Raw genomic sequence first — 26452 nt, forward strand, 5'->3', positions numbered from 1 at the left:
ACCTGGAATGCTTTTGCCCAGTATGTCAGGAAGGATCCCTGGAGGGTGTGCTCACAGGAACTGGGAAAGGTTGCTGTGTGGAGAGAAGCACCTGACAGGAGCTATGGCCTTTGGCAGAGGGATGCCGCCAACTCATGGTGACCCTGAACAGAGAGAGTGGCTGACTAAATACCCCAATCTCACTTTTCCTTTTACTTCTGGTTTCTTTGCAGGTGCTTCCCATTGGTCAAACCTAACCCGAAGCCAGAGGGCAAGGGAGCCTGTTGATGCCGTCCACACAGGTCAGCCTACCAGGGTACAAGCTGGGTGGAGAAGGGTGGAAAAGATGTGGACAGACAAATGGAAAATGTCCAGAACAACTGGATATCTTTGTAGTTGGCTCCCTCACTTCCTTCACCATCTCCATTGGAATGTTTGTTACCTTTTCAGTATGTTTCAGTTTGTTACCTTCTCTGGCCACCATTTCTAAAATTTCAAGCCCCGGCCCTCAACACCTCATATCCTCCATCCATGCTGTTTGTTCTTCCTAGCACTTAATACTATCTGACATGTAATTTATTTATTTCCCTTGCCTATCGTTGGCTCTCCCACTAGAATGGGAGCTCCATGAGGGCAGGGACTTTGTTCTGTTCACTGCTATAGTCAGTGCCTAGGACAGTACCTGGCACAGAGTAGGTGTCCAATAAATTGTGAATGGATAAATGATTGAATGGATGTACTCCCTGGGGCCACTCTAGTCAGTCTGCTCTCATCCAGGTACAGCTGGATTTAGGTTACTAGTTGTTACTCATTCCTGCTGTTCACAGTTTCCTCTAAAGAGGCTCAACTGCTGCCATGTTTTCAGGTCAGCGGGTGGGAAGGCTTTGCCGCCTCCGGTACTGAAACTTGCACAACAGTTTGTTGACTTGAATCTTATGGAAATTGTTGCTGCATTAGTTGGCATGGACTGAGCTTTGTGTATTATTTAAGTTGTCATCAGCCACAGTGGGTAGATTCATAGTCATAGGGGCACTGGTTCTTCCAGGTGGTTCTTCCATACCTCAAAGGTAGCCTTGATTGCTGGTGGGCCTATTTCCAAATTAGGAGGCTCAGTAGCCACTTCCTTGAGGCTCAAGGGCAGGGGACCTATGAGCTGGGTCCTGTGACCACAGTGTTGGTGACACAGGGATAGGTGAAATCAGGATAAGCAAAACAGATATGCATTTCTAGAACAATGTAGTTGTGTCCAGGGTGATGTTTTTATTACACAAATAACATAGGAATAATATTCTTATTGTGAAAAAAAAAATCAATTCAACTACAATTCAAATCTCTATCTCTCCAGTCCCACTCTGCTCCCCCGAGGTAACCACTGTTATCAGTGTAGAGTGCCCACCTTCTTCCAAATCTCTTTCTGTGCATACACAGTTTGGTTTTATGTGGGTACTTAAAAATAAATGGTGTCACACCATTTTCACTAATCTGCTTTTTTTCACTTAGGAATATGTCTTGGAAACCTTTCTGTTTTAGGAGACATATGGATCTAGTTCATTCTTGTTTTCTTAATTAAACTTTTAATTGTGATTAAATTTTGGATTCACATGCAGTATAAGAAATAATACAGAGAGGTCCCATGTACCCTTCACCCAGTTTTCCTCAATGATCACTTCTTGCAAAACTATAGTACAATATACAAGCAGGGTGTTGCCTTTATACAGCCAAGATACAGAATATTTCCATCACCACAAGGATGCTTCAAGTCATCCCATCATAGCCATGCCTATTTCCCTCCCACCCTAACCTCCTACTTAACCCCTAGCAACCACTCATCTATTCTCCATTTCTAAAATCCAGTTGTTTCAACCAGGTTATGTAATAAAATAGAATCACACAGTATACAAACTTTAGGGATTTTGTTTTCAGTCAGCATAATTTTCTGGAGATGCATCCAGGTTGTTGTGTGTATCAATAGTCTGCCCCTACCCCTTTTCCAATAATCTGCTGCTTTTTATTGCCGAGTAGTCTTCCATGGCATGGATGTATCAAAGACCGTTTATCCATTCACCCACTGAAGGGCATGTGGGTTATTCCCAGTTTTGGGCTATTATAAATAATGCTGCTATAAACCATCACGTAACAGGTTTTTATGTGGAAATAAGTTTTCATTTCTCTGGGATAAATGCCCAAGAGTACAATTGCTGAGTCATATGGTAATTGCATGTTTAGTTTAAAAAAAAAACAAAACAACTGACGGCCAGGCGCGGTGGCTCCCACCTGTAATCCCAGCACTTTGGGAGGCCAAGGTGGGTGGATCACGAGGTCAGGAGATCAAGATCATCGTGGCCAACATGGTGAAACCCCATCTCTACTAAAAATACAAAAATTAGCCAGGCGTGGTGGTGTGCACCTGTAGTCCCAGCTACTTGGGAGGCTGAGGCAGGAGAATTGCTTCAACCTGGGAGCCGGAGGTTGCAGTGAGCCGAGATCTTGCCACTGCACTCCAGCCTGGATGACAGAGCAAGACTCCATCTCAAAAAAAACAAAAAACAAAAAAACTGGCAAACTGTTTTCCAGAGTGGCTGTACCATTTTACATTCCCACCAGCAATGTATGAGGATTCCAGTTTCTTGGCATCCTCATCATCATTTGGTGTTCTCACTGTTTTCCCTTTTAGCCGTTCTTCTCTAGGTGTGAAGTAGTATCTCATTCTGGTTTCAATTCTCTAAGACTTCAATTCCCTAAGATTAGTGATGTTGAACATTGTTTCATGAGCTTCTTTGCCATCTGTATATCTTCTTCAGTGACTTGTCTATTTATGTCTTCAGCCCATTTTCTGGTTGAGTTTTTGAATTTTTAACTGTTGAGTTTTGACAGTTCTTTATACATTTTAGATACCGGCCCTTTGTCAGACATATGGTTTGCAAACATTTTCTCTTGGTCTGAAGCTTTTTCTCATCCTCTTAACAAGGACTCCATAGAACAAAACTTGCTAATTTTGATGAAGTCCAATTTATCAATTTTGTTTTTTTGGATGTGTTTTGATTGTCAAGTATAAGGTCTGGCTTATATGGCTAGCTTTAGATTCCAAACACTTTCCTGTTTCTTCCTAAAAATTTTATAATTTTACATTTAATTTTCTGATCCATTTTGTTAATTTTTTTTTTTTTTGTATAAGGTGTGAGACAGATTATTCCTGAGGCTGCCGTAACAAGTAACTGTAAACTTGGTAGCTTTAAACAACAGAATGTATTCTCTCATGATTGTGGAGGTCAGAAGTCTGAACTTCAGGTGTGGGCAGGGTGGCACTCCCTCTGGAGGCTCTAGGAGAGGGTCCTTCCTTGTCTAGTCCCGCTTCTGCTGGCTGCCAGTATTCCTTGGCTTATGACCATGTCACTGCAATCTCTACCTCCATCTTCATATCATCATCTCCTCTGCGTGTCCGTCTTATAAGGATACGTGTCATTAGATTTAGGACTCACTTGAATCCAGAATGATCTCCTCATCTTAATTATACTTGCAAAAGCTCATCTTCCAAATAAGGTAACATCCCTAGGCTCCAGGAATCAAGACGTAGACCTATCTTTTGGGAGGGCACCATTCAGCCCACTACACAGGTCAAAGTTCATTTTTTGGTCTATGTCCAGTTGCTCCAGCACCATTCAAAAAGGCTTTCTTCCATTGAATTGCTTTTGTACCTTTGTTGCAAATCAGTAGGGCATATTTGTGTGGGTCTATTTCTAGGTTCTCTACTCTGTTTCATTGATCTGTGTATCTGTCCCTCCACCAATACCACATAGTCTTGATTATTGTAGCTACACAGTAAGTCCTGAAATTGGATAGAGTGATGCCTCCCACTTTATTCTCCCTTTTCAAAATTGTTTTGGCTATTCTAGTTTCTTTGCCTTTCCATATAAATTTTGGAATAAACGTGTCTATGTTTAAAATATCCTCCTGGAATTTTGATAGAGATTGAGCTGAAACTATACATAAATTTGGGGAGAACTAACATCTTTACTATGTTAAGTCTTCTGATCCATGAATGTGACATATTTCTTTCTCTATTTAGGTCTTCTTTGATTTCTGTCATCAGCATTTTGTAGTTTTCAGCATATAAGCTCTATACATATCTTGTTACATTTACACTTAAGTATTTCATTTTTGAGCAAGTGTAAATGGCACTGTATTTTTAATTTCAGCATCCATGTGTTCATTGCTAGTATATAGAAATACAATTTATTTTTGCAAGCTTATCTTGTATCCTGCAACCTTGCTAAGCTCACTTATTAGTTCTAGGAATTGTCTTGTAGATTCCTTGGGATTTTCTATGTAGACTATAATGCCATCTCCAAATAGGAGCAGTTTTATTTTTTCTTTTATAATTTACATGTTTTATCTTTTCTTTTTTCTTTTTTTTTTTTTTTTTTGCCTTATTACACTGGTTAGAACTTCCAACACTATGTTGAATAAGAGTGGTGAGAGCAGATATCCTTGCCTTGCTTCCAATCTGAGGGGGAAAGCATTTAGTCTTTCAAGCATTGTGTTTAATGTTAGGTATAAGTCTAATATTGCTTGATCCAGGAAAAAAATATATATATAGTAGGTATAAGTTTTATGTAGATGCTGTTTATCAAGTTAAGGAAGTTCCCTTTTTGCCCTATTTCTCAGAGTTTTTTTTAACTTATAATAATAAGTGTTAGATTTTATCAAATGTTTTTTCTGCATTGATTAATATGATCATGTGATTTCTATTTGTTACACTGATTGTGTAGAATTAGCATAGAATTCTTTAAACATTTGGTAGAATTCTCCAGTGAAACCATCTGGACCTGGAGATTTTAAAGGGAGTAGTTTTAAAATTATGAATTTCATGTTTTTAATAGTTATAGGGCTATTCAAATCATCTATTTCATATTTGGTAGATTTGGGAAGTTTATATTTTTCAAGGAATTGGTCTGTTTCATCAAAGTTGTCAAAGCATGTAGCATTGTTCATAGTATTCCCTTATTATCCATTTGATGTCTGAAGGGTCTGTAGTGATACTCATTTCCTTCCTGATATGAGCAATTTGTATGTCTTGCTAGAGGTTTGTCAATCTTACTGATCTTTTCAAAGAAGCAGCTCTTTATTTCATTGATTTTCTCTATTTTTCTATTTTCAATTCTGCCTATTTATGCTGTTATTTTTATTATTTTCTTCCTTCTGTTTTCTTTGGCTTTATTTTGCTCTTCTTCTAGTTACTTGAGGTAGGAACTTAGATGATTGATTTGAGACCTTTTTTCTTTTCTAGTATAAGCATTTGGAGCTATAAACTTCTTTTTAAGCATTGCTTTAGTTGCATCTCATAAATTTTTCTATGTTGTATTTTCATTTTGATTCAGTTCAATGTATTTTTAAAATTTATCTTGAAATTTAAATTTTCATGTTTGACCCATGGGTTATTTTAAAGTGTGTTGTTTATTTTTCAAGTTTTAGATATTTTCTTATCTTTCTGTTACTGATTTCCAATTTGGTCACAGAATACATTTCGTTTGATTTCAATTATTTTAAATTTGTTGACATTTGTTTTATGACACAGGATATGTCTAACATGTTTTGTATTCCATGGGCACTTGAAAAGGATGTGTACTCTTCTGCTGTTGGATGAGATATTCTATAAATGTCAAATTAAATCCTGTTGTTTGAGGGTGTTGTTGAGTTCCTATATACCATTGCTGATTTTCTATCTAGTAGGTCTATCCCAGATGCCTGCCCAGCCTTCTCTGACTTCACCCCAGTGGGGAAATTTGGGGTACCTAGTTATAGCTTAGCAAGGGTGAAAAGCTATGTTTTCAACCCCTCCTTTGCTGGTGGGGTTGGGAATGGGACCACATATTTTTTCCTGTGGTGTTTGGCTAAAGAATTAGTGTATAAAATTTTCTGTCTTGGTAAGAGAGCAGGCTTTTTACAAAAATCTGCCCCTGTTGGTATTTTCAGGTTGCAGACTTTTTCAGCTTCAACTCTGGGATATATGAGGCAAAACAAAAATCCAGGGAACTCACCACATGCTGTTCCTTGAGTCCTGAGGTCTCTTGCAGGTGTACATTCTTTTCTCCACCTCCTCTCCAGTCTTTTTGCGTTCATTTTATATATAATGCTCACGGTTTTTTGTTATGCTGTAGAGGGAGGATCAGGGAAAAGTATGTCATTCCATCTTCCCAGAAGCAGAAGTCTTAACTTATTCTTTTAAAATGTTATGTAATTTTGCAGAGTATGACTTTTATCAGGATTTATTTAACTATTCACCCATTGAACTTTTAGGTTGTTTCTTAATTGTGGTGGCTAACACAATCTTTCAATAAACATCCATTCAATAAACATTTGTGTACACGTGCATGAGTTTCTTCATGATAGATGCTAAGAAGTGGTGTTGCCAGGTAATAGGGGATGCACATTTTCCATGTTAATGGGTGTTGTCCAATTCCCACCCATAATGGCTGTGCTCCACCCAGCAGTGTATGAGAGTAGCAGTTTTGCTCAACTTCTTGACAGCGCTTGATATAGTCAGACTTTGAGTTCCGAATGTGATGAGTGAAAGATGATATCTGGTGGTCGTTATCATTTGCCTTTCCTTGATTCCCAGAGGCTGAACATCTTTTCAAATGCCTTTTGGCCATCTGTAACTCTCCTTTTGAATTACCTGTCCATATACTTTGCCCATATTTATTTTGAGTTGTTTACCTTTTTATTGATTTACAGAAATTATCTATATTTTTTGATTGTTCTTTGTCTAATACATACATTTCAAATATATTTCCCCAGTTTATTATTTGTCTTTTAACTTTATTGATGGCGTCTTTTGCCTAAAAAATATCATTCTTTTGTGTAGATTCAAATTTGTCAACCACTCCCTCTTGACTTTTGGGTTGTGTTTGTGTGTTTGTTTAAAATGACTTTCTCCATACCAAAGTCACAAATATATAAATCTCTACTTTTCCCATTATAGGTTTCTATTCTTTTTTATATTTAGTTGTTTGAGCTATGTGGAATATGTGGGTGTATAGTATGAGGTAGGGATCTCATTTAATTTTTTTCAAATGGAAAGCTAGTTACTTCAGCACTATTTGTTGAATAGTCCATCCTTTCACCACTGACTTATAAATGCAGCTTTTATTATTTTATTTAACATCTTTACATGAGTTGGCTTGAGAGCTCTCTGTTCTCTTTCACTCATTTGTCTACTTCTGTGCCAATGCCATACCCTGTTAATTACTGTAGATTTGATACCTTGTATAATGTCATCCTTCATTTGTTCTTTTCCCCAAAAAATTGTTTTAGCTCTTCTTATACATATTCATTTTCACATGGATTTTAGAATCAGTTTGTCAGGTTCTATGAAAAATTCCTCTGGAGATTTGATTGAAATAGCAATGAGATTATAGATTAATTTAGGGAGAATAGACATCTTTTCTCCTTTTCTCCACACAACTTTTTCTCCTTCAGAAAGACCACTGGGACCTGCACAAAAGATGTTCAGGGGTCAAAGAACCCACGTAACCCATCCCCAACACACACACACACACACACACAAACAAACACACACACAGAGACACACACACATTTGTGTCTGTGTATTTGTGAGGACCTACACTTCAGGCTCTGAGGGTAAATATTTATTATAAACAGAGGCTCTGGACACTTGCTCTGCTGTTCAGTGGTACTTCCAAAGTAGGGGCAACTCTTCCTTTTCCTGATCACAAACAAACCAACCCACCAAAACTCTGGCTTGATTACATACCTTGTTGAACTTCAGGGAAGGGAGTGAGGAGTGGACGAAGTAGACAAGCAGCATCTGGTAACATTAGGAGCCAGTGGGGCTGTGCTTTTTTATCCAGGAGAGCCCAGGGTGACAGCAAGTTATCATGAATGGTGGAGGATGGGAAGTACCAGAAATTAGGAGTGGCCCCTGTTCCACGCTGGTGTCTGTGGGTTGGGGTCCTGTGGAACTAGGAAACAACCCACCCCAGAAGGGTGCACTCATTCATCATGCCCCTCTATATAGGGGAAGATGGGCTGGGTAGCAGGGCCTATTGGGCCTGAATGTTCTGGATAGACCAAGTTGTGGGTTCAGAGGAAGTTCTAGCTACCTTTGGGTCCACTGCTGACATAATACTCTCCAGTTCTGTGGAGATTTTGTCTTTGTGGGGTTCTGACACCTGGATACATTACCCTTCTACAATAGAGCCATGCTACCTGCCCAGTGGTGTGTCCCTTCAATGTTGCTAGCTGGCAGCAGGTGCTCGCAGCCAGCTGCACAGGTCTTGATGCCTGGCCTCGAGGTGGGGCTGCCAGAGCAGTTCAAGCTTCCCACTCAGGTGCTCCAGCAAATTGTAGGCCCAGAAAGACATTCAGTAGCGTGAGGCAGCCTTGGAGTTAAGCTGGAGCCCTCCAGACTTTTCCCAAGGAGGAAGTAGGGGCTGGCTTAGGGGTTCTGTGGTATGTGCAGATGCTGTCTGGGCAAGCAGCACTGCCCTCACCTGTGTTCCAGCTAACAGAATGGACACTGCTCCCAGATATCTGCATTCTCCCCCTACAAGGTCATGGTCCTCAAGGCAGGAATGGGGCCTGAGCCACCAGCACTGCTCTATGGACCTAACCATCTAACAAAGCTGGCAAAATATTACTCAGATGGAAAGCAGAATCATTTGTAGTAAATACCTGAGTAGAAGTACAAAGTGATGTGTGGATTTTAATTGCCCCACTTTTTGAAATCTAATCTATCACTAAGTCCTTCCCGTTCCCAGATCTGTAATCTTTTTTTTTTTCCCTATTTTCCTGACTCTAATTTAGACCCTGCTGAGGCTGCTGGGGTCTCAGGTGCTACTCCTCCAATCTGTTTTCCTTTGGTGCAGCTTTCGAACTCACAGCTCTGATCACTGCCCTCTGCTCTGTATAATCTAAAACATATTTACAGAATCAAGCCCAATGCTTACCTTTCTTCTTAAATGCCATTTATAGCTTTTCTTTTCTTTCTAAAATGGTAAATGTTTATTATGGTGCCTGACTTTCAAGGTCCTCTGTGAGGTGGTCCAACCTACCCTTCCTTCGCTTGTGTGGGGGTGAGGACCTGGGAGGTTAGGGGGACCATGCAACTTGATGCTATGGAAAGCACACCTTGAGCTCTGGAATCAGAGGTTACTGGTTAATCTAGGCCCTCCCCTGCTTCTTATCTGCTTGACCCCAGCCCTCGCCTCACCGTTCCCCCGCCCAGTTTCCCTCTTGTTAAGGTGATGTGATAAAAACGACCCCTATCCCGGCTTAGAGGTGAAGACTCAATGCGACAAGTGGAGGAGAGCGGGCTTTTAGCGCCAGAAGCTTCTATGATGCCCGGGTCCGCGGGCAGGGCTAGGGCACGGGCCGGGGAAGCAAGCGTTGCCGCGCCGCTACGGTCGGGGGCCGCTCCCCGGGCTACTTTTCGTGCGCGGAGCAGCTCGGCCAGTCACCAGGCGCGTGCGGAGGCGGCGAGCCTGCAAGGGCGGCCGGCGCGGACGCAGCCGTCGCGATGAGTCACCATCCCTCAGCACCTCCGGAACAGGAGGCTGCTTGGAAGCAGCCCGGCCCCCGCCCGCCCTCCTCCCCCGCCCCGCGGAGCGGCGGCGCCAGCCCGATGCCCGGCAGAGGGCGCTGCAGTGCGGCTGCGGGGCCACGGGCCCGCCCGCTCTGGCTGCCAAAGGCCGGCGCTACCTTTGGCTCAGAGGGAAAGATCGGGGCCCAGGGATGGGGTGCGTGAGGAATGAATGTTTCTGCAGTGCCAGAGGTGGCTCTGTTTTTGATCCAGAAACGAAATGTACTTCAAGATTCAGACGCTGGGCAGAGTGATGGGGCCGACAGGGCCCCTACTGGAGAGTGTCCAGTCTTGATCGCCCCAAGCTTTTGAGCAGGGATGTCCTGTCCGAGGCTGGTGTCGTCCCCACTCTCGCCAGAGAGGGTCTGTGATAGGATGAGTCTCCCCTTTCCAAAGTGAATATGCCTAGGGACCCAGTCCTTGATCTCCTCTGTGACCTCTCTCACCTGAGGTGATGGAGGTTACGAAGATTGGAGCTGTCTGCAGTGGAGCGCAGGAGAAAGTGCACAAGCTATCGGAGGACCAGGGTTTCAGTGCCAGCTCCATCATGAGATTGCTGTGTGACCTTGGTCATTTCATCATTCATTCATTCATTCATTCATTCAGAAAACACTCACTGTGTCGCAAGGCACTCACAGTGAAGGGAAGAGAAGGAGGCCAAGCCTGTGGAGACAATTGCCCTGACCATAAAATAGCTTAGGCCAGGTACAGAGACCCGACACGTAGGTGATCCGTAAACACTGGCTGAATGAACAAATGCGAAGATTTAGTCACCACACACTAGGGCAGAGATTTTTGGTCACTCATGCGTCCCGAGTACATAGAACAGTGCCTGACACACAGTGGGTGCTCAGTGATTTGTCGAATGAATGACAGAGGAATGTATTGAGTGTTCTGTGAGCACAGCAGAGGCCACCTAACTCACAAGATTCTGTGCTGTTTGAACCGAGTCTTGAAGGAAGGGTTGGGATTAGCTAGGCAGACAAGGGCCAGATGGAGGGTGATACAGGCAGAGAACAGCCTGTGCAAAAGCTAGGAATCCTCAGAGTTCTCACCTCTCTGAGCCTCAGTCCCTCCTGTGAGAAGGAAAGGATACGGCTGGCTCTGTAATTTCTCAGATTTTTCTAGATCTAAGGTTCTCGGATTCAAGAAATGAATCCAGTTACCCTAGTCAGAGCCTGACCAGTGCTGGGCAGTCCAAGAGACTCAGGTTTTGACTTTTGACTCAGCCCATCTGCAGAATAAAGGCCTGGTGATCTTAGGCACCCCTTCTCTATCTGCTTCCTCTGTCTTTCACCTTAGAAATCTCCCCCGAATCCTATCCCCATAGGATAAACTATCTGCAGCACAAAAGTCAGCACTTATTTGTATTCTGCCATGATTTTTATTTGTGTTATTTTTTGAAATAGCCTTTATTTACAGATTTTTATACTAACGCAGGTTAATTGTGAAAAAACAGGAAAGTACAAAGAAGAACATAAAAACTATCCGTAATTTCACTACCTGACATAGTTCCTTGATTTTTTTATGCCTTCATTAAAATACAGACACACACACACTTCAGCTCACACAGCAGCACTGGCACAGATCGCTGTGAGTCTTATGTTCCCAGCAAAAGCATGAGCTGGGGACAGTTCTCTCTTTCTCTCCATTAGTTTGTCTCTGATGGGAAGAGATGTTGGCTGGGACCCCAAAACTCTGACTCTTTAACCAGCTACAGATCATCAGGCTAAATCCTCAAAGAACATACTGCTCAGAGGACGTTTCATTCTGAGGCAGGGCTCTGGACGCAAACCACTATGTGGCCTCTTCTTCCTTCCTGGAGTTGGGCTAAGGTTAAGCTAGATTATGTGGGGGCCACTAGCCCTGCTTTGGTCCAAACCAGAGACAGTGCTGAGCAGCTTTCTAGGGAGGGTGGAAGGGAGTGCTATGGGATTTACCGCCCCACCTGAGAGAAGCCCCCAAAATAAACCCATAACCCTAGCTGACTTGGTTTCCCTTGGCCCCTGCCATTTTAAAACTCCATCCCCAACACAGTGGCTCCTTTTTTGCCCTGGTTCCTTGCTTTTCAATGTGTAACCCATGGACCAGTGACATAGAAAACAAGATCTCTAGATGATGGTTTGTATGTTGACACTGAGAAGCAAAGTGCAGATTCTGTTTCAGAAGGTCTGGAGAGGAACCTGAAATTCTTCATTTTGTAACAAACTCTCAGGTAATGGTGACATAGCTGGTCCACAGACCACACTTTGAGTAGCAAAGATCTAGATTCCTCTTTTGCCCTTGTCTTCTCTGAAAGTGAAAGGGCAGGGGAAACTCCCTAAAGGTGAGAGTGTGTACACACACACACGTGCGCGCATACACACACACACACACAAATATTGAGGACTATGTTCTGGGTGTCCAGTGAATGCTTGCCATGTTAATGCAGAAAGGAGTGAGAAGACTTAAAGCTGTGTTCCCACCTCTCCAATCACTTACTCATTTCAGTGATGATAGCATCAGTTTCCCAGTCACCAAAATGGAATTGGTTCCTTAGACATTTTTGCCCTGACTCTGCCTCTATTTTCTTATTGCTTCTATTCTCAGACACTTCTCATCTGTCCCCTGCCTTCCTGTCTCTGGTCCCTTTCCCTCCAGTTCACTGCCTGTCACCCAATTCTTGTTACCCAAATCCAACTTAAAATCACTGGACGTGTGTGCACCAAGGGAGAGTAAGTGGGCAGAGAAAGGGAGCTTCTCCTCAGGGCCCAGGTAGGCCTTCAAACTTCCCTTACTCTGAATCTATACTGGGGTAGCATTATTATTCCCTAGGAAACTGAGGCTCTGAGACATTGAGTAACTTGTCCAAGGTCACACAGTGAGGAAGTCAGAGTTGAGATACGAATCCACATCTCTCTAGTTTCAAAGCCTGGGCTCTCCATGATATCATCCCTTCATCTTACTCAGGGGGAAGATGAAGATTGGGTGACTTAAGGTCATTCAGGGAGTCAGGGATGGGACTGAGGCTGGAAACTCCCTTCTTCTGACACTGTAAGTAAATTTTCATTCGGTAGCTCCTCTGCTCAGAAGCCTTCAGAGAAACCCTCTTGCCTATAGAGTTGAAACTTCCGAGCCTGACAGCCAAGGCTGTCATGGTGCCTCTGCCTCAGCTCGGCTTCTCCTTCTTCCCCAGCACTTTACTTGGCATGTGGAGGTGCTAGACCATCTCTCTTTTCCTCACCTACCAGTGGGGTTCTTTCCTGAATCCTGTTCCTCCCTAGCTTCAGTCATGCCTTAGAATTCCCCTACCATGGTGCCTCTGCTCTCTGGGGTATTTTCTCGACCTCAGACACCCAGGCACTCTACCTGCCTCTCAGAATCTTTCCCACACTTCAAGAGCATAGGTTCTCACCCCTCTGGGAAGCCCCCCACCCACCAAAGCTGCCCTGAGCCCTTAGAGCCTTGGGCTAGGAGCCTGTCACTTTAGCAGTGCTGCCACCTGTTGGTGGTTTGAAGAGCTCCACCCCAACTCACAGGTGAGGCCAATAAATATTATTATACTGTAATAAGCCTCTGCAGCTATACCCCATGGCTTGAAGGACTATTTCCAGAATCTTTCTTCTCCATTCTGAACTTGCTTTCATTACTTTAATGTCTCAACCCGTTTGAGCTGCTGTAACAAGATACCATGGACGTGTGGCTTAAACAACAAATTTTTTTTTCTTACAGTTCTGGAAGCTGGGAATTTTAAGATCACTGCACCCATAGATCCGGTGTCTGGTGAGGGTCCTCTTCTTGGTTTGCAGATGGCCCCCTTCTCGCTGTGTCCTCACTTGGCAGAGAACAGAGAGAGGAAGCAAGCTCTCTGATGTTTCTTTTTATAAGGGCACTAATCCCATCATGAGGGATCCACCCTCATGAACTAATCACCTCCCAAAGGCCCCATCTCCACATACCATCTCACTGGGGAGCAGGGTTTCAACATATGAAGAAGGGTGCACAGACATTCAATCCATGACACTTAGTGTGTCCGGGTCCTAGAGACCGTATCTGGTTTTCACAACTTTCCCAGCCCTGTTAGAGTCTGAGGCTTAACTTAATCCCCACTTTTTGATCCTAGATGCTGCCTCGGATCACCTCACCTCCATGACTGACCTATTATACCTTGCACCCAACAGCTCTTTGCATTCCAGCCTGGATACAGCACCCCAGGTCCCTGCTTAGCCTGAAAGGAAAGTCAAACAAACATGGCTGCCTGGTTATCCATTCACTATTTCTACTACTTTCTAGATCTTATCTTCGTAAGTAAACTCTAAGCTCCTGGAAGGCAGGACTGTCTGTGTCATTCTTTTCTTTATCCTTTGCAGTACCAGCATTTTCTTTTATTCATTCATTTGTTTCTCAAAGACTGAATGTTCATTCTCTGCCAGGCTTGATACTAGGTGTTGGGGCAGCAGAGGGGAGACAAATATGGTCTAGTATATTCTAGTAAATTCAAGGCAACAGGGAAGTCCAATGACATAAGACTGGCAAATTGACTTTGGGCCCAGGCCAGTAGAAATATGTGTGAAAATGGTTGGGGAACAGGCAGGGCCTGCCTATGCCTAGAACAGATAAGGAAGAAAATCAGGTTGGCGGATGCTGGAGGCCTACTTCAAGAGCTTTGGGGAGAAATGGGAGAAGGAGATGGAGTATTGTCTGCTTTTTCCAAAATGAGTGCCTAGAAAGGGAAGTGGCAATTATGGTCCTGATGAAAACAATATTTCCAGTTGTTACCTGAAACAATAGGATCTGGGGGTGTGATTCTCAGAGGCGGGTGATGTAATGGGAATAGCACTAAACTAAGCTTTCTAGCCCTCAAATTCCATGACCCTTTGACCTGAGTTTTGGTTTCAGCTCTACCTCTTGCTCACTCTCAGACTTGGCTAGCTCCATTCCCCTGGCTCAGCCTCAGTTTCCTCCTCTATGACATGGCAGGATGTGGAGTGGGGTGGTGAGTGAGGAGCTTGGACTCAGGGACTGCAAGCTTCCTCTGAGCTCTTAACATTCTTGGCATGCGACAGGAAGAGAAGCATGGATTAGGAAGGTTCTATTGGAGGTTGAGACTGGAGGCAGGGAGGCTGGTGGGGAGGCCAAGGCAGCAGTGCCAGTGGGAGTAGAGTGGGAGAGGGCCTGAGCCAAGGCAGGGGCTGACAGATTGGTGACATATTTAGGAGGAAATGGAACTGGCGGGAACTGTCAACTGACCAGATGGTGGGGATGAAGGAGGAGGAACCAAAGAGGATGGAGATTTGGCTGTGCCCTAGGAGGCCTGAGGGAGAGGAATCTTGAGTCCCAGGCCTAACACTGCCAACAAGTTTCCATGTGGCCTTAGGGTCTCTTTCTGTGTTTCATTTGCCACATCTGCACAGTAAAGAGATGGCTCTGATGCTCCCTAAACCCCTCCCTGACCCCTAACAACTATAACAAATTAGGGAGCGCTGCGGGTTTCCAAATTAGTCTTTAACTTGTTCGAAGTTTGTAGGAGAATTCTGAACTCTTACACAGGAAGCTGGGATCTATAGTAGGGCTTGTAACTATAGTGGTTTGGTGGGGAGGTAAGGACAGCAACTGAGACCACAAATGGGGCTACCAGGAGAGGCCCTGGGGACTCTCCTGAGGTGAAGCCCAAGGGTTGGCAGTCCTTGAAACACGGGCTTACTTCTTGACCTGGGAAGAGGTGGCCTTGGCAGTATTTTAAAGGAGACATTTAAAGATCCCAGATCCCAAAAGAATACAAATGGCACAGTACTCTGCAGGGTGTTGGAGCCATTTTTGCTGGTTCATTAACTCATTTCATCCTCACAGGTACCTTCATTTCACAGATGAGGACGGGCACAGAGAGGCTGAGTAGGTGGTCTAGATCACATAGCTAAAGAACAAAAGAGCACGCAAAGCTGTTTCTGGGGCAGTAAGCCACAGTGCTATTAGCAGCATCTGTGACTGTCACTACTAGAATCATAGCTATTTTCATATCACATTACGGTTGTTGCAGGGATCTCAAAAAATCATCTATGCTCATCACCACTTCAAAATGATAATAGTCATTAGACCCACTGCTTGATCGTGTTATATTGAAGGTGTTAGTCAAGAAGCACATATGACTATATTGTAAATTGCATCTCAAGATACAGTAATCAATTTCCTTTATAATCCTAGGTAATTTATCTAATACATTTAGAAGCATTTTTTGAAATATGCAATACATTATTATTAGCTATAGTCGCCTATGTTGTGCTGTAGGACACCAAAACTCATTCCTCCTCTCTAACCGTAACTTAGTGCCTGTTGACCAATGTCTTCGATTTTAAATATTCTCACACATAATAAATGTGTGATAAATGATCATAATGATACATATTTGAGGTCGTAGATATACTAATTACCCTGATTTGACCATTCCACAGTGTATACATGTATCAAAACCTCACGATGTACCCTATAAATATATACAATTATTTGTCAATGAAAAATAAAATAAAACTTTAAAAACACAAAATAATAGCTACTATTTTCTACCCCAAATATCTCCCACCTATTTTTTTTCCTAGAAAGGGTCCCTAAGCAGTGCCAGACTGCCAAAGGCATGACAAAGGGGTCCATGCCATGGCCTAGAAGGCACTCCTGATAGAGGGTGGGCTGGAGGCTTGGCCAGGCTCTGTACCAGGCACCTCACCTATGTACTCTCACCTCACCCTCCCAACTCCAGGAACTCGGTGTGATTATCCCACTTGACACACAGGAGACCAGCGCTAGACAGGAGGGAAGCCTCGTCTACAGTCACCAGCATGTCAGTGTGGAGCTGGGACACACATCCAGGTCTGTCTGACCAGAGTCCATTTTGTAACCATTGCAGCTCTCTGTCTCCTCTGGAAGGTGACTGCCAGCCCTTAAATGCAGTTCCCTCAAAAACAAATGACCCATTTAGGACAAAGGACACCTGAGTGGAAACTAAGTGACACCATTTTTTTCAGCCCCAGTGCCCATTTCCAGACCTGGGGTGTGGAATGAGGGCTCTTCCAGGTATGAAGGGAACGTCTTAGAGCAGTACTCGGTTTGATACTTGGCAGCTAGGGCATGGTGGTTGATGGCCAGCTGCATGCCTGAGTTCAAATCCCAGCTATGCCACTTGCTGTTTGTGTACTCTTGGACCCACTGCTTAACCTCTTGATGTCTCAGTTTCCTCAATGTAAAATGAAGTTACTGATAATATCTCCTAAGGTGGTCATGAGGATTCAGTGAAGCAATACACATAAAGCGCTTGGCACTGTGCCTTGAGCTGTGGTGTGAACCAGTGCCATTATTTTCTCCTAAGAGAGTAATGCATGGAGGAGACTCAGGGCTCCTGGAAGATCTTTGATGTCTATTAACCCTTCGTCCCTTCCCCGTCTGTTATCAGGGTCTCCCCTGCTCAATTCCCTGATGTATAGACAGCAAGAACCTTTAAATCCAATGTTCCCATCTGTGGCTGCACGTTAATATCACCTGGGGAGCTTTTGAAATGGCACTGCCCAGGCCTCATCCCAGACTATTGGAATCTGACTCTGGGGATGGGGATGGAGTTGGAGTATTTTTTCTGCAGCTCCTCAGGAGATTCTAATGTGGAGACAAAGCTGAGAACCGTGGCCTCAGAAGGAAATGGGCCCATGTGCTGCTCTTTGGGGACAACAAGGAAGGAAGAAGAAACTCAGAGATCATGCCCTGCTCTGCAGACAGGATGAAAAAGAACAGAAGCCCAGGCATGGGGAGGAGGTGGGCAGCTTTAAGCTTTAGGAAGGAGTAGGAGCTGGAGCCTGCAGCAAGAAAGAGCTATGGGGAAGGCACCACAGCCAGAGGCTGCCCCAGGCCCTGCCAGGCCAATGGCCTAGGTGGTTTTCCTGCAGAAGGAAATGGGAAATATGGAGGTGAGGGTGAGATAAGGATGTAAGGATGTACTCACAGCCTCTGTCTGCACCCTCAAATGGCAGATCCTGATAAGTTGTTAACACCTTGTAAGAAACACGAGAGACAGTCTGTTCCACCTCCTCCCTTGGCACACATACAAAATGACTCCCCATCTACCCACTCATAAGATCACATCCGGATTCCACCATCACTCAACCCAGCAGAAAGTCCCACCTCTGGTCTCTGTAAATATCTGCCAGCCAGAGCAGTACAGCATGCCAGGGTCAGACACCAGTTCCCCAAGTGTGCTGCCTTTTGTTATAAGAGGACACTTCAGCAACTTGGGAGCTGGGCAGGGCTGCAGTGATGATCTTTTCAATGTGTGAAGAAGGGAAACTGTGTTTGAGAGGAGAAGAGGAAAGTGGTTGGCCCGTGGTGCCACAGAGAGTAGCAGAAGAGACAGGACTCCCTGTCCAGTGCTCCCTTCCCTACACACCCTGAGACTTCAGCTTTGGTCCCTAATCTGCCAGTGCCAGGAAACTGGCCCACTTCCCACTACAGCCCTGTGGCTCTGACAGGGTCTCTCATGATATCCAGCAGAGATCTTGAGTCAGCTGCTCTGAAGGAACTTCCAGTAAGGCTCCAGCTCGGAGTCTGGATCAGGAGTGGGGGCATGGGGCATTTTGAGTTTCGTGCTTATGTTGCCTTCCCCCAATCTTTTGCTCCTGGACATCTTTTGGCTAGGTGGGATTTTCCTCACTCCCCACCTCCAAAGCGGAGACTATGTCTTTAAGAAAGGACGAGTCAGAGCGGCGGGGATCAGTTTCAAGCAGCCCTCAGAAGGCGAATCTGGATTGAGTTTAGGAAGAAAAAAGAAGGGGTTAGCTTTGGTCCTGCCTCCTTTCCTTTCTCTCATTTGCTCGTCTCTCCTCCGTCCTTCGTCTGGAAATTTGGTGAACTTGGCCAGGAGGTTCCAGAGCCCAGGGCTCTCCCCAGCAGCCTTGTCCTCTCACCTGGTCCCTCCTTCAGCTCCTGAGCACAGTTTGGAGGACAGCTGGACAAGTGGCTGGAATGAGTAGGTACGTGGTCTGGACATTTTAACCTTCACCCTGTCAGGGAAGTCTGGGGAGTGTCCAACACAGACCCTGTGGGAGGCGGAAGGGAACTCTCAAGACCTCCGAGAACCTTGGTAACCGAGGCAGGAAGGAGATGGGTGGGCTTTGGTGACTCCACTAGGGGTTTTGTATTAAGGGTCAGAAGGAGGCTTGGTCCATGCAGCCTGGCCTACTTCCACCCTCGTGAGTTGCCTACCAAACCCATGATGGGTGGGAGTTTGGGAGTGTGAGGTATTGAGTTTGCTGCTGCTGCTGCCGCTGCTGCTGCTGCTGCTGCCGCTGCTGCTGCTGCTGCCGCTGCTGCTGCTAGAGGAATTGAGGCCAGAGGGTGCTAGGAACCCTATGAGAAAAGCAGATGGCAACATGTCCAGCCCCAGCCGTCTGTAACTCTGGTGGCATGGAACCACTCAGCTAAGGTGAACGTGATTCAGTCTGCTCCAGCTGCATGTGCGGTGGGCCAGGAGCCACTCAAGGTCTTCTTGGGCTTGCCTTTTTCAACTTTGTTGGATGACTACAAGCAAGGCTTTTAGGTTTAAGGATTTCAGTTTACACTTCAGAGAAAATGTCTTAATGCTACTCAGCTGAAAGGGGGAAGCACAAAGGAAGAGAAGGCAAACTGGGTTTGTGATAGAGATTCAAGGAGAGCTCGAGATTTCTGTGAGCTCAAGGATGTTTTCCCCCTATTATTTCAGGATTAATTCATTCATTTATTTGTGTATTTAATCAGCAAACATCAGTTAAATGCCTATTGGTGCCCGTCACTAGTGTTAGGGAACCAGCAATCCAATATGGCGGCAGGTCCTTCTGCCTGGCCTCCTTCCCCAGATCTCTACTCCTCCCTTTCCCTCACCCCCCAGCTGATTTGAGAGAGGAAGGGGCACTAGCTTCTAGTGTACTGAGGCGACATGATAAGGTCATGATAGGTGCTGACATTGTTGGCACTAGAGTGGGTACATCTCATTTGACAACACTCTCTCTTGAAAGAGATTTGGGCCTGGGTCCCAAACATTACCTCAGCCACTGGGAAGGATTTTGAAGGTCAGGAAACAACAGGGATCCACAAGTGCAGCCTAACCCCTCCCTGACAGAAGGGGTGGCCCAGGCCTTCTTTGGACATTGTCGGTAGAGCTGGGCCCCTGGTTGGGTCCTCAGCATCATATGTGGACCAAGCGTTGTTTGGATTTGCCAAGAACATCTAAGGACTTTGGTCTTTGTGATTTAAGCAAGTTGTCATAACTTGGGCAGGAGGCATGCTAGGATCTCAGCCACCTGGCTGTTGGGGAAGGGATAGGGTTGGGAATACTGGCTCTTGGGTGGTCCTTTGGGTGTGGAAAGCTTAGGCATGGCATAGACAAGCATGTATGTGTGTATGATATAGGAAGTATCCCCCAGGAGAAAAAGCCCGGCAAAAGCAAGGCAGAGTCTAACCCTGTCCAAGTAGGGTTGGGGTTCAGGATTGGAGTCATAACTGGCAGCTCGCACAAGGACCTAATGCATACAGAGGAAGGGCAGTGAGACCAATGCCAGTGCCTGTGTACTCTGCTCTCACCCTGCTCAGGCAGAAATGGGAGTGGTGGAGCCAACGGGTGAGCTTCATGACTTCAGCTGAGAGGGCTGAATTGGCCTGCTCGGGGCTGCCACCACCCTACCTAAAAACAAATCCTCATAGCCCAGCTACCACTGCACTGGGTGTTTGCGATTGAGCTGGGCTTATCTAAGGGGTTATTTGTGAGCCTGGAAAAGGGATAGGGAATAGGCCATCGTGTCCTGAGGCTATGACAGTGGCACTTTGCTAACTTGTCCACCCTTCCAATCCCACTGTGGCTGCTCCTGCCTCCTCAGGAAGGGATACCTCCAAGCTCAACTGCCCACTCCTGCAGGTAGGCCTACTGCCCTCTCACATGCTCTGCCCACTTCTTGGATTGCTGGGCTCTGGCTGCAAGCCCTCAGAGCTCCTGTCATTCCTTTGCAGAATAAAGCAGCTACCCCAAGCAAGTGGTGCAGAAGGGTGGCTAGTGGAGGGGAGGCGGAGAAAATGTCAGGGGCTTATGTCAGGAAAGTTGAATGCTTGCCAGCAGCTGGGCCTTCCCATCTAGGGTGACTTCATGAAAGAAGCCTTTGAAAGATTGTTCCCTCTCCCTTGTAAGGGTGCATTTTTGGGAATCACTTTGTTTTCCTCTCCATTTTCTCTGCAAGTCTGATTGTTTGAGGAGAGCTAAAGGTTATGCGTACTATTAAAGAAAAAAAAAAGTGGAGAAAACCGCCCCTTAAATGTAAAGCTGAGTAATTCCAGGAAAAGAATCCAAGTGAATGAGGTTTCTGCCCAAGTATGGGAAAATATCCATCCATCTCCCCACTTAATCAGAAAAATGATCTGCCGAGTAATGAGTCATGCTGCCTGTCAGCAAACAGCACTGACCCTAGCCACAAAGCCAGGAATAACAGAGGTGAGAGATGACAGTAGCTATGACGAAGAAAAGACATGAAGGGAACTGGATTCCTGCTGCCAGCAGCTGTTTGGCTCACCTTTGCCCCGTCCTGTGCAATAAAAAATGCACTGGACTGGGCTGCGTTATTGGTGACACTGATCAATACCACTGGGGTTCATCTATGCATTCTGATAAGTGGGGTCTCCACAGGGGGCACTCAGAATCAATCACAGCTTTGTGCACAGTCTGGGAGTTCTTTTTTACTGAGGAAAGCATATATACAGTAAATTGCATAAAGCACACTGTAAATGTACGTTTCAATGAAGCTGTATATGTATATATGTGTCTGTGTGTGTGTATACATCTGTGTGTAACCACCACCCAGATCAAAATATAGAACATTTACAGCACCCCAGAAGGCTTACTTTTGCCCCTTCCATTTGGTATTTACACGCACCAAGTGCTGCAATCAAATGTTTGTGATCAGCGGCATGCTGGTAAATGTTTAACAACCAGTTCTGGTGTGTGTAATGGGGTGCCTTGCTTTGTAGCTTTTGCCAATTTTGTGGTATAAATATTCCTGCTATGGCTAATTTCAAGCTACCAACAGTTTTAACAACTGGCTCACAAAATTATGAAAATTTAACAATTGGCTCTGGTGAGCCAAGCAGACTGGCTCCAGCAAACCACCAGTTGTAACAAAGGATTAAAGAGAGCCAAGTCCACCCAACTACCCAACGCAGGTAGGAGTGGGCTCCCAAATACTCCCAGTTCCAGCCCCCTTAGTGAGGAGAGAATCGTTCACAGTATTTAAAGTGATCTCCAGCTTCTTTTATGCAGCAGACATTGGTTGTGTCCCTGCCTTGTGGCAAGCTCTGAGGTCACAAACATGAGTAAACCATGGTTCTATCCGTCAAGGAGCTTATATAATTTAACACTCGGAAGGAGGGGCAGACGTGTGAAGGTATATGTGCAATAAAGAGTTCTAGGGGCTGTGTAGGAGACTACATGGGACTTAAATGAGGGCACCAAGGAGGGCTCATTTCTGCCTTTGAATCAGAAATACATCTCTTATTCCACTTTGCTTTGGGAGGTGTCTTGGGGCTGAGGAAAAGAGCATCAGACTCCCACACACCTGTTTTGGATCCTGGTTCCACCTCTTCCATGCTGTGTGATCTTGGGCAGGTCACTTAACCTCTCTGAGCCTCAGATCCCATATCTGTAGAATGAGAGTAATTGTAGTACCTACCTTACACAGCTATTGTGAGTATTAAATGAGCTATTTCATGTGTAGCACTTAGCACACATAAGCACTTACTAATTATTAGCTTCAATTAGGAATTACTAGCTTCAATTAAGAATTATTAACAACTAGCTTGGACAAGCTTTGAACCTCTCTAGGACTCATTTTCATCTATGAGATGGGACTAAAGTGCCAATCTTGTCAGTGTTGTCACGAGAATTAAATTAGATCATGTATGTGAATTGTCTGGCCCAGAGGTGGTTCTCAGCAAATGCTGGTTTTGCTCCTTTCCTGCTTTCTTGCTCCTTTCCAACACACTGGCTTAAGACCTCGCTTGGAAAAAAAAAAAAAAAAAAAGCCCAGCTCTGACATGCTAGGAAATAAATATATCAAGTGAACACATTAACCCTTTTTAAAAGCTTTTTGTTTTGCAATTTTAGACTCAAGGGAAGTTGCAAAAAAATTTACAAGGTGGATCCGGTGACCCTTTACTCAGTTTTACAATGTTGACATCTTACACAACTGGGAAAGTGACATTGGTACAATCCGCAGAGCGTATTCGGGTTTCACCAGTTTTACATGTCATGTACTCTGTGTATGAGTGTGTATATCATTTCAAACAATTTTATCACGTATAGATTAGTATAACCATCACAATTGAGATGCAGAACTTCTAGTAACTGGCCACTGAAGTAAAATAATAATAATAATAAGCCAGGCGCGGTGGTTCATGCCTGTAATCCCAGCACTTTGGGAGGCCGAGGTGGGCGGATCACCTGAGGTCGGGAGTTCAAGACCAGCCTGGACAACATGGCGAAACCCCATCTCTACAAAAAAATATAAAAATTAGCTGGGCGTTGTGGCAGGCATCTGTAATCCCAGCTATTCAGGAGGCTGAGGCAGGGAGAATTGCTTGAACCCGGGAGGCGGAGGTTGCAGTGAGCTGAGATCATGCCACTGCACTCCAGCCTGGGTGAAAGAGCGAGACTCAGTCTCAAAAAAAATGGCAATAATAATAATAAAAAGGAGATGCAGAACTGTTCCATCACTACAAAGATCTTCCTCATGCTACTTCTTGGTATTTGTACCCATCTACTACCCACTCCCCTCATCAGCTAACCCCTGGTAAACAAGAACCTATTCTTCATCTATATGACTTTTTTAATTTCAAGAATGTTGTGTAGGCTGTGCACGGTGGCTCACACCTGTAATCCCAGCACTTTGAGAGACAAAGGTGGGCAGATCACTTGAGGTCAAGAATTCGAGACCAGCCTGGCCAACATGGTGAAACCTCGTCTCTACTAAAAATACAAAAATTATCCTGGCGTGGTGGCGCTCGCCTGTAGTCCCAGCTCCTCGGGAGGCTGAGGCGAGAGAATTGCATGAGCCGGGGTGGCAGACGTTGCAGTGAGCTGAGATCACACCACTGCACTCCAGCCTGGGTGACAGAGCAAGACTCTGCTCTTAAAAATAACTAATAAAATTAATCAATCAGTTGGGCATATTTTGTGGGTCTATTTCTGGATTATCTGTTATGTTCCATTGATCTGTTTATCTATCTCTCCACCAATACCACACAGTGTTGATGAGTGTAGCTATATAGTAGGCTTTAGCACTGATAATTCCTTCGATTATTCTCCTTTTTCAAGATTGTTTTAGCTGTTTTAGGGCCAAGTGCCTTTCCACGTAAATTTTAGAATATAGTTGTCTATGTCTATAAAAAGAAAAACGTTGTGGGATTTTAATAGGAATTGTATGAAGCCTATAAATCAATTTGGGAAGAATTGACTTTTTTTTTTTTTTTTTTTTGGAGACAAAGTCTCGGTCTGTCACCAGGCTGGAGTGCAGTGGTGCAATCTTGGCTCACTGCAACCTCCGACTCCCTGGTTCAAGCAATTCTCCTGCGCCAGCCTTCCGGGTAGCTGGGGCTACAGGTGCATGGCACCACGCCCAGCTAATTTTTGTATTTTTAGTAGAGACGGGGTTTCACCATGTTGGCCAGGATCGCCTCGCTCTCTTGACCTCGTGATCCACCCGCCTTTGGGTCCCAAAGTGCTGGGATTACAGGCGTGAGCCACTGCGCCCGGCCTCTGAATTGACATCTTTACTATGTTGAGTCTTCCAATCCACTAATATAGTATGTCTGTCCTTTATTTAGGCCTTGTTTGATTTATTTCACCAGCATTTAGTCATATTCAGCATAGATAATCCTATACAAGTTTTACACATAAGTGTTTTATTTTCTTTGGAACAACTTTAAATGGTATTATGTGTTTTTAATTTGGTTCTCACCTGGTTAGTGCTAATATATAGAAATGCAGTGGTCTTTTCTGTCTTGATCTTGTATAGTGCAACCTTGCTGAACTCATTTATTAGTTCTAAGAGTTTTTGTGTAGATTGCTTGGGATTTTCTATATAGATAATTATGTCGTCTGCAAATAGGGACAGTTTTATTCCTTCCTTTCCAATTTGTATGCCTTTTCTTTTTCTTGCCTATTGCACCAGCTAGAGCTTCCAGTATTATGTTGAATAAGAGTGGTGAAAGTAGACATCCTTGTCTTCTTCCTAATTTCAAGGAGAAAACAGTCTTCCACCATTAAGTTTAATGTTAGCTGTAGGGTTTTGTTTTTGTTTTTTGTTTTGTTTTGTTCTTTAATAGATGTTCTTTACCACGTTGAGGAAGTTCCCCCACTCTTCCTAGTTTTCCAAGAGTTTCTATCATGTATGGGTGTTGGATTTTGCCAAATGATTTGCTGAATCCATTGATCGGATTATATGGTTAGTCTTCTTTAGCCTGTTGATGTAGCAGATTACATTGATTTTTCAAATATTGGATAAGCCTTGCATTCTTGGAATAAACCTCCACTAAAGTAAAATACCCACTTGGTCATGGTGTATAATTCTTTTTATATGTTGCTGAATTCTATTTGCTAATGTTTTTAAAACATTTTTGTGCCTATATTCGTGAACTATATTGGCCTGTAGTTTTTTTATTTGTATACCGTTTTTGTCTAGTTAGGTATCAGGGTGTAATACCTCATAAATTAACTGAGGAGTGTTCCCCTCTTTTCTATTTTCTGTAAGAGACTGTGTGAAATTGGTGTTAATTTTTCTTTAATGTTTGGTAGAATTCTCCAGTGGAAGCACCTGGGCCTGGACATTCTTTTTTGGAAGCTTTTAAAAATTTTAAATTCAATTTTTGAAATCATTATAAGATTTCACATTCAGATTATTTATTTCTTGATTGAGCTTTGGTAGTTTGTGGTTTTGTGATATTGGTCTATTTCTTCTAAGTTGTTAAATTTATGAGTGTAAAGTTGTTTATAATATCCTTTTAAAGTCTTCAGAATCTGTACTGATAACCCTGTTTCATTCCCGACATTGGTGATTTGTGTCTTCTTTCTTTTTATCTTTGTTATTCTTACTAGACATTTATCAATTTTATCGATTTCTTTGAAAATGAACTTTTGTTTCATTGACTTTTCTCGATTGCTTTCTTATTTTCAATTGCATTGATTTCTGTTCTTCTCTTTATTTCCTTTATTCTTCTTACTTTGGGTTTATTTTTCTCTTCTTCTTATACATTCTTATAGATATGAAGCCTTTCTTCTTTTCTAATGTAAGGATTTAGTGCTATACATTTTCCTGTCAGCATTGCTTTAAATGCATCCCGCAAATTTTGATATTTGTATTTTAATTAATTTTCATCCAGTCCAATATATTTTTAAAATTTCCTTTGAGTCTTTCTCTTTGATTCGTGGGTTGTTTAGAAGTGTGTTGTTTAATTTCCAGATGTTTGGAAATTTTCCTCTTATATTTTAAAAATTGATTTGTAGTTTGATTCTCTATGTCAAGAGAATAGACTCAGTGTGACTTCAAATATTTTTAAATTTATTGAGATTTTTGCCTTGGTGAATGTTCCATGTGTATTCTGCTCTCGTTGGGTGGAGGGTTCTTTGTATGTCAGTTACATCTCTCGGATTGATTGTGTTGTTGAATTCTTCTTTCTCTTTGATGATTTTCTGTCTAGTATGTCTATCAATTACTGTAAGTGGAGTGTTGAAGAACCCAACTATAATTGTGGATTCATCAGTTTGTCCTTTCAGCTCTCTCAGTTTTTGCCTTTTTTTTTTTTTTTTTTGAGACGGAGTTTCGCTCTTGTTGCCCGAGTGAAGTGTAG

General features: G+C 43.8%; 1 protein-coding gene across 1 annotated transcript in view; it reads left to right on the forward strand.

Moving 5' to 3' along the window:
• Window positions 1-26452, forward strand: part of NHSL2 (NHS like 2) — a 250965-nt gene that overhangs the window by 106189 nt on the left and 118324 nt on the right. The window contains exon 2 of the mRNA XM_030806801.1: window positions 213-281. Coding sequence (XP_030662661.1) covers window positions 213-281 — 69 coding nt within the window. The remainder of the gene's footprint in view (window positions 1-212; window positions 282-26452) is intronic.

Source organism: Nomascus leucogenys, chromosome X (assembly GCF_006542625.1).
Source record: "Nomascus leucogenys isolate Asia chromosome X, Asia_NLE_v1, whole genome shotgun sequence".
In the NCBI taxonomy this organism is placed as follows: Eukaryota; Metazoa; Chordata; class Mammalia; order Primates; family Hylobatidae; genus Nomascus; species Nomascus leucogenys.